We start from the raw sequence: 9256 nt of genomic DNA on the forward strand, positions 1-9256 counted from the left end.
TGGGATTGTCCAGGCAAGAATACTAGAGTAACTTGCAATGCCTTCCTCCAGCGGATCTTCCTGACATAGAGTTCGAACCCGTGTCTCCTGTGGCTCCTGCATTGCAGGCAGATTCTTTACCACTGAGGCACTGGGGAAGCCCCAGTCATTCTTGAGTTACAGTCTAATGTAGGATGTAAAAAACTGAAGTAGGAACCCCCGCACGGAACACAGGGTCTCGGCTCCTCCCATTCAGGCTGGATCAGGTCTCCTCTTTTTCCTGTCTTATCCAGGTGTGTGAGAAAGAGAAGCTGTTGTCAGAGAGGAATCAACTGAAAGCATGCATGGGAGAACTGCTGGACAACTTCTCTTGCCTCTCCCAGGAAGTCTGCCGAGACATCCAGAGCCCTGAGCAGATCCAGGCCCTGCATCGGTACTGCCCTGTCCTCAGACCCGTGGGTCTTCCCACAGCCCCCAGTATTAACCCCACACCCCTGAGCGTGGAGCAGAACCTTGCCGCCCCTCAGTGTGCGGTAGGGGAAAGTGCGCCCTGCTGCTTGGAGCAGGGGGCAGCGGCCCCCGGCCCGCCCTGGGCCCCCAACAACGCCTCAGAGAACTGTACTTCTGCCCGGAGGCTGGAAGGCACTGACCCAGGCACCTTCTCTGAGAGAGGGCCTCCCCTGGAACCCAGGAGCCAAACGGTGACCGTGGACTTCTGCCAGGAAATGACTGATAAGTGTACAACAGATGAACAACCCAGGAAAGATTACACCCAGTGACGGCCTGCCTCCGAGTTCTCAGCCCTCTCCCACACAGGTGTCCTTGGGTCAGCCTGCAGTGCTGTTCGTCTGTCGTCTGGAAGAACCGAGAAGGAATCTGGTGCACACTACAGCGGTCTTAGCAGCAATACTGTTTCTTAGTATTCTCTCCTCCCTTCAAGCAGGAGCGACATATAGTTACCTTCACAATGGTGCTACCCCTTGTTCAGGCAAGGAAAGACGACGGTGGTAACACTGTCTGTCTGTGGGTTCATTTCAGTCTTTACAGGGATAGACTATAACACCTCTAGGACCCAACCACGGATTTCTTTTCTCAGTGGCCCATGTCACAAACCCTATCTCAGGAATTTCTTCTGAATGTTCAACTTTTTTCATGGAAGACAGCTTCTATACACATCAAAGTTTTATAGCTAGACTGTACATATTATATATATAATATATATGAAATATATTATCTCTCTCCATATGCAAAAGTCCTGCATGCCTCAATTTTCTCATCCTAAAACTGGAAACTTGGTTTCTCGTTTATAAACAGGTTCCAACATTCCTCTTCTTTTGTCTCTGATGCTAGAACCGGTTTGTAACTGTTAACCTGATCGTTTTTCTTGCTTCACAGTTCAAGTTGTGCTTATTTATGGACAGAATTCAGTGTTGGAAGCTTTCTTTGACATTTTATTTCAGACCTTTTATTTTTTGTTGGCTTGGTTTGATTTGGGCACTATCAGATGGTGCCAGTTGAGTATCGTGGGGTTTTTTTTGTTTGTTTTTTTTTTTTGCGGATACTGTACAGTCAAGGTCAACTTTGCCACTTGCACTGAGTTTTGGGTCAAACCTATTTTCTTAAATGAAGTTGTCACTTCAGTATAACTCAAGTAAACTGTATATTCTTTGCTCTTACTTCAAAAAGTAAAACAGCTAATTAAAAAAAAAAAAGCACTCAGGTGATAATTATGTAGGAAAAACAATCTTGCCAAATAATGAATTCATCCTAGGATGTAGACAATAATCTGCTTGAATATTTTTCTATTTCACCTCCTCCCCACCTTTTCCTAAGCAAGGTTAAATTGCAGAGAGTTCAGAGTTGATGTTCAGATTTCTAAGTGGGGAAAGAGTTTGGACATCTCACTGGAAAGTGCATTGAAACAGCGGGAATCATGATGTTATACCGGAACTCAGCAGGCTTTGGCCCCTAGATACCAAGTTAGAACTGGTTTCTCAGCCAGGGAGTAAGTCCCATTCATTTCAACACTGTCCCAGGCCTCTGCCTGCTCTGGATGTATAGGACAGTAGGAACTTCTCCTTCAAAGGACTTAGCTGCTTGGCCACCCAGCCCCGGACCTGCCTCCCCCAGGACTCACCTGAGGGGGTTTGAGTCACCGCCCTGGGGGTCCCACCTTTATGCGGCTGTCCTGGGGTTAATGCCGCTGGCCCCGCACAAGTAGGAGAGAGCAGGACAGTTGTAGCCTGAAGTCTGTTCCTGGCGCAGACAAAAACATTTCTTTCTCCCTTCTTTCTCCAAATGCTTTGAGTTGCATCCTGAGGTTTTCCCACCAGTCCTCTTCGTCTGAAGGCAGAGTTCATTCTGAGGCTTTGGACACGATGCATCCAGGAGCCCTCCCTGTCTCTTACCCCCACCACGCACCTCCCTACTCTCTCCTGATGATGATTTCCTTCTTTTGCTGCAAAACTGGTTGGCTTGCAACCCACAGAGAGCGGCTTCCCTTGGCTCAGGGGGCGTTGGGCCCTTGGCTGTGTTTACAGGAAGGGGTGCAGACCCCTTGAAGCCTGTGCTGGGGGAGAGGTCAGCACCCCCCTTCCTGTGGGTCCTCCAGCTCGGCTGCGGGGAGGAGTCCCGAACAGTTTAATGTGGGGATGGGGTGGTGGGCCGTGGGGACTAGATGGTTGATTTTGTTTCTTCATTTGTGCCATTGTTTGGACGATATTAAAGCTGCATGTGAAAGGGGAAATTAGTATATGACATAGGCGAAAAGTGAAATCATAGTAACATGTTTTAGTATTATTAACTTTTTTCTGTACAAATATTAGTGCTAAATGTTTAAATATGTATGAATGCCAGAAATTTGTTGGTTCATGCGGTAGGGTTAAAAAAAAAAAAGGCTTTTCTTTGAAAATAGTTCCACTTTTAGAACCTGCCTCTGGCTTTTTGTTTTTCCTCGTGTGTGTGTGTGTGTGTGTGTGTGTATGCACTTGTCTAAGATACATTTTGCTCCTGCTCTGAGTCGCAGCTACAGTTTATGTTGTGGCTGTTGGAATTTCTTGGCCTAGTTCTGTGCTTCTCTGTGAGGTTTGCCTTTGGGGAAAACTGGTGACAGCTCTAATTTAAACTCAATGTGAATGCCGTGATCCATCATAGGTGTGTGTTCTGGTGGAAGAGTTGGCTAAAAGGTTTTTTTTGTTTCTTTGTTTGTTTAACTCTCTTGTTGCCTTTTTTAAGTGAACTCCTCGTCTTTTAAAAAAGGAATGTTTTCTGCTCATATCATAACCAGGTCCAAACTGGCTCATTGCTGTGACTGACCCTGGTACCCACTCATGTGCATCTGGTCGTCTTGATCGCGTTCTGAGTGCCCCGCTTTCCTTTGTCCTGCGCTGCTGGCTTCCAGCTGGGGAGGGGGTTTCCTGTATTTCTCTACCCCCAACTCAGCCCATGGCCCCCGCCGGCCAGCCCCTGCCTCAAATGTCTTCCTCTTCCCTAACCACACCCTCGCTATGCCTGCCATGGGAACCACTCAAAAACACTGCTGGAGAAACTGTCTTTCGATTTGAACAAGTTGTTGGAATTTGGTTCACTGTCCACCAGGAACAGCAACTGGCTTTTTTCAGTTGTTGACGTGACGTGTCTGTGTCTCTTACTGGTCTGAACCATGTGCTTGTCAAGATTATGTCCAGGTTGATTCAAAGGGAGGACTAGCTGGGGACCAGGGTCCGGGTTGCCTCAAGTGGAGTTTTAAAACCAGCCTGTCTCCTTTTCCTGGGATCCATCAGTGCAACCCAAGTCTTTCATGAAAGAGAAAAGTAAGTTAACAGCAAGGAATAGTGTTTGTGTGGAATGGTGACATCTAGTTGCCCCATTAAGGTTCTATCCTTACAGATAAAAAGAACTCTGGCATCTATATTCCAGCCATGAAATATTCAGGAGGGTCCTTGTGACAGGAAATTGTGTCTCCAAGCGGCCGGAGTAGGCATGGGCTGCTGCAGCAGGGACGACGGAGGTGGTCCTATGGCTACTTAACATCTGCCTGAAACTAGTCCTCCCCTCGGATCTGCCTTTTTTCTACTTGTGTCTCCAGACAACCTCACTTCGTTCAGATTGGTCCGGCTTAGGCAGGTGCGTACTTTGCTGTATATGTCTGTTTCTCTGCGTTTCTGGGGGTGCCTTGAATAAAATAACTTCATGACATACTGATTCTGGAACAAAACCATGGCAAAAACAAACAAACAAAAAGCTGGAAAAGTGACGAGGCCACCTGCTCCTCTTCTGGGTTCCCTTATTAATGACTCAGGCATCAGAGGTGATGCTGCCGTAGGGAAGGGTATTTTGTATAGTGTACAAGTAATTTATTAACTGTATTTCTAAAGGTATGCTGCTTTCAAGATGCACTATGATGATTTTGGATTTAATCCTTGTGTTGCTTTCCCAAGGAAGTAAAAAAAAAAAGAGGGGGGTGCTGATGATTACTGTGTAGGAAGGCAGGGAGCAGCGACAGAATTCGCATGAGGGGACTTCTAAAAACCAGTGGGCACACCGAAGTCCAGTGCTATTGTCAGGAGGTCTAAACCTACACTTTCTCTCTAAATGCTTTATAATTGCCGTTAAAGAAGAAGAAATGAACAGACAAAGGTGTGAAAATATACATTTTTGAAGAACCCACTTGCCCCTTCAAGCTGATTCATGTGCTAGATTATGTAGCATAATCCTCTCAAAATGAGTAAAAGCCTGCAAAGCTCTTTAGACTCCCTGTTGGTTCCCTAGCTCTGTACATTATACCCCATTTCAACTAGGAGCCACTTAATAAATGACTTCAAACTGCTCCACTAGTACTTAACATTTGTTGGAGGAGTTGCCGATCAAGACGGCAAAAAGAATGAAGTTTTGTCCTCAAATCACTATAAATAGTCAAAGATACACAATTTTTTTTTTTAAAGAATAAAGCTATTCACTGGATCATGAGTTAGTCTTTCTTCCCCAAATTGAGGATTTTGCTGTGGGTTCCTTACTGGATAGTCAGTGCTCAGTGGGAAGCCTGTGTGGAATTGGAATTCATGCAGGCATTCTGTGTGCCTGGAGGCATCCTGTGTGTAAGCTGTGTGTGCCGAATACTGCCCAAGCTATCTCCTGACCCAAGCATCAAAGACGGATGCTGCAGAATAACATATATTTGTACACAAATAGTGTGTGCAAGTAGTCTTTGTACATAGAAAAAAACCTATTGCAGCAGATGGAGGATAAATTATTCGACTGACGGTGCAGAAACATTTCTTGCAAAGAAAAGTAAGTGTATAGTATTTTCCTAAACTCCACCTTGGGAGGTAGTATTTATAGCAAATGAGTATCAGTGCATTTTCATTGTCATATGACAAGGATGCTGCCATGTTGTGAAGAAAGCCCACTCAGTGGCAGAAGCCCACTTTCATCGCTCTGACTTCCTGTTGTGACATGGTATGTGCGTTTCACTCTCCAGCAATGGACAACCAACCTTGACTTTCCTTTCCATTCCAGTGGACTGATCTCAGATAACACAGGGGCCTCCTTAGACACAGAAGTGCACCCAGAGTATGCATTTCCAGTAGACTCAACTGTAACACCAGGCGCTCCTGTGGGGACAGGAAAGAGTGAAGGGATTTGGACAGAGAGGTTTTTCTTCCTACAGTTTGATGCTAAGTCTTCTACCAAAACATGCCTGGAGGCAGAGGGGTGACCTCCACGGGAGTCCTAACAATGCATTGTGCACGTGTGAACGCTGACAGGCCCATTCCCGCCCCGATGGAAAAGACCTGCCGCTTCGAGTGAGTGATCCGGACGCTTCCATGGGCGTTCAGGAGCTTCGGGCGCTGGTTAGACATGGTGAGCCATTCGAGGCAAGTGCCACCTTTGCTTGTGAGGTCCTATGCACCCTTGAGAATTTGTTCCAGAACCAGTCTAACGCAATCGCACCTCCAATCTATGCCTTACAAACTCCAGAGGCCATTTTCAAAACAGGGTTTTCTCAGTGTATGCAAGGGGCTACTGCCCCTCTCCTCCTCCTCCCCAGGTCGAACAATACGGACAGTTTTCACACATATCTACCTGTATAACCCTCTGTACCTCTCATAACTGGTCAACGACTGTAACAGGTTACATCAGGTGTTTTTCTACATACTTTTTACACAGATTCTATGCGATTAATGTAACTTAATTCAATGCATCATTTTGTTGTACTAGTTCTTAGGCTTGTCTTTTTATTTCCTAAGTGATTGTGGTTTTTTCTTGTGGTTTTTATTGTAAAAATGAAATGGCTGTTGATGCTTATTCTCTGTAAGAATTTTTACCTTTTTTGGGAAAAAAAAAGCATTGCTATGAAGTAATGAATTGAAACTTCATTTACTCTTTGTAAATACACTATTGTGCAAAAAAAAAAAATTCACTCAATTGAATTGCTAGTGTTAACTGAATTTTGTCTAGACACCATTTCTGTTGATGAAATAAAGACATATCATTACGCATTGTAAACTGATTTTATGTGATCCCTGTGTTGGTGATTATAGAGCCAGAGGCCTTCAGAACCGTTTCCTTTGAGAGAGGCCATGCCTCTTCCTTGTTTGGACCCTTACCTGCTACCTGATTAATCTGATAAGAAATCTTAAAAATGTGATAATGCTAATGCGATTCTTCAACTCTCAATTTAAAAAATCCCTAATGCCTTTGAGAGTAGACAAAAGGCACTAAACCTAGTTTCCTGGTTTTGATATTGTGCTATAATTAGGCAGAAAGTCACCATTGGGGGAAGCTGGGTGAAGAATATTGTTTCTTAATAAGGTGTGTGAATCTATATCTCATAATAATAGGTTTAAGTGAAAATAAAAAGCTGAATGAATGCAAATGGGGAAAAGGAAAAACCAATGCCAGATACAGTGAATTGCAGGGCAGAGAGTTTAGAATTGTGGTTAGGGCAGAAATACAGCTAAGCCAAAGAATAATTTGGTCACTTGAGTCTGAATTTTGCTGTACAGGGAAAACGAGATACTGAACAGAGGGCAGCCCAGATGACCTGAGTACGCTGGACTCGAGTGGTCTGGCAGTGAGGATGGTGTCACGTGATAGCAGGAGCTAGCAGAGCTGCTGGGATCTGAGCTTCTGGAAGTGCCCAACTCCAGCTGCCAAACTCTACTCCCTCCATGGGCTCCCCACTGAGGCAGAGCTTCAGGGAGCATCTAACAGGATTAGCAAATAGTCTCTGTTGTGAAATCACCACAGTCCAGACACCTCAGGTGTCAATTCAGTTCAGTTCAGCCGCTCAATCGTGTCCAACTCTGTGACCCCATGGACTGCAGCACGACAGGCCTCCCTGTCCCCCAACTCCTGGCGTTTACTCAAACTCATGTCCATTGAGTTGGTGCTGCCATCCAACCATCTCATCCTCTGTCGTTCCCTTCTCCTCCCGCCTTCAATCTTTCCCAGCATCAGGGTCTTTTCAGTTGAGTCCATTCTTTGCATCAGGTGTCAGAAGTTAAGAAAAGAGTCCTTTGCCTGAAGGCATGAAGTTATTCAGTCCATTCTGGAGAAAGGATGGGTCATGATCCCAAAATTCTCTGTAGGTAAACCTGTTCATTTAGAACCAATGGTCATTTGCACTTTCCACCTGACTTTAGTGCTTGTGGCAGGGAATGACCACTGTGGTTTCATACAGAATAAGGCTCTTCCATCCTGCAGAAGGGAAGCATTCAAACACCACCCAGCCCCAGATGGGCAGCAGTCATTCTCTTTCCTACTTCGTTTTTTTAAGTTAATTAATCTGGCTGCATCTGGTCTTGTGGCATGAAGGCTCTTTCTAGTTGTGACATACATGGTCATTTTTTTTTAAATTGTGGCATGTGGGATCTACTTTTCTGACCAGGGGTCGAACCCAGGGCTCCTGCATTGGGAACATGGAGTCTTAGCCACTAGGCCACCAGGGAAGTCCCGCGCTCCCCTACTTTGAATGTGCACCTTAGGTGTGAATCGAATCTACTTCTAGAGCACAGTGAGGAGTCTCCGTCTGCCTTCTCCCTGCCAGCAGGTCTATTGCATGTTGTTTGGAAAAAACTGAGCTGTTCTTGGAAATAGTTCTAGAACTTTCCACTCTCTGCAGCTCATCACCCCAGCCCCTCAGTTAGGATACATTACCATGACCATACTCCATGTCTCCCACAAGCTTGTGATGGTGTCCAGAGTGGAATGGGCTTCCAATTCTCTGCACTGAGCACCTCTGTCTTCCTGGCATAAATAAATTATCATACTTCCTGGTATCAGGGAATCAAGGTCCAGAGGGACGGAGAAAGCTGCACTTCCCACATCTCATTGTGAAAGTGTCTTTCCTTTCATTTGAATCAATAGCATCATCCCTTCTGTCCCCTCCCCCACCCCTGCTCCTACATATCTGGACATCTACTTGGGTCTGAAGGTCTGCTCAACCAGAAAGAGGTAGGACTGTTTCTTCATGGTTAGTTTTCACTCTCTCCTCTTGAAGAGAAGTACCCCTGAGGCACTGATTTTCATCCTAAAGCAATGCCTGGAAACCTTCAGAGATACAGCAGCATTTACTGGAAGCATTACATTTTACACTGTGTCGTTTTAACTTTTTTTTTTTAATCTCTATTTGTGCAGTACAGTTCATGACCCTATAAAGGCTTTGGAGAGTGAAGAAAATTTAAATTACAAAAAAAGGAGGGGTGCAGGAGAGATGGAGAACAGTGCTGTGTAGGCTTCTGAGTCTCATAATTAATGTGTTGATAAGAAAGGACAGGACACCAGGGAATAAGGAACAGACTGGAGAGTTGGAAGCGATGGGTAGTGGCTGGTCTCTATACATAAACATATGTTCGCTCAACCACCACTGGGCTACATACTGGGTATCCAAGATTTAAAATGCACAGCCTTACCCTTAAAGTTTTCATAGGCTAGTCAAGTAGACAAATGTGTCAATAAAGCATTGTGCAGGGGCTGCTGATGGTTATGGGCAAGAGACAGCATGGGGAGTATGGGCCTTAGAGCAACAAGATCTGGGTTTGAATTCCAGCTGTAAAACAGGGACTTCAGCCAGAATTTAGCTATGGGGCAAGTTACTTGATCTCTCTGAGCCTTCTTTGATCTATAAAAGGGGGACAAACAACAACTTTACACAGTTGTATAGGTTATAGATAATGTGACTTAAGCACCTGGAATATGGAATGCCCCTGAAAATGGTACCTAATTGGGCTTGGCCCTGGCGTCATTTTCATCCTCCTGGTCTTCACAGGCTCTT

General features: G+C 45.2%; 1 protein-coding gene across 5 annotated transcripts in view; it reads left to right on the forward strand.

Moving 5' to 3' along the window:
• BACH2 (BACH transcriptional regulator 2) overlaps positions 1-6490 on the forward strand; it is a 393216-nt gene extending 386726 nt beyond the window's left edge. For all 5 annotated transcript variants that reach the window (XM_055433461.2, XM_088840711.1, XM_055433465.2 and 2 more), the window contains one exon: positions 273-6490. In XM_055433461.2, coding sequence (XP_055289436.1) covers positions 273-758 — 486 coding nt within the window. In that variant the 3' untranslated portion in view covers positions 759-6490. The remainder of the gene's footprint in view (positions 1-272) is intronic.
• Positions 6491-9256: the final 2766 nt, after the last annotated feature.

The sequence above is a fragment of the Moschus berezovskii genome, chromosome 10 (assembly GCF_049115385.1).
Source record: "Moschus berezovskii isolate FMDL1 chromosome 10, NW_MosBer_1.0, whole genome shotgun sequence".
NCBI lineage: Eukaryota > Metazoa > Chordata > Mammalia > Artiodactyla > Moschidae > Moschus > Moschus berezovskii.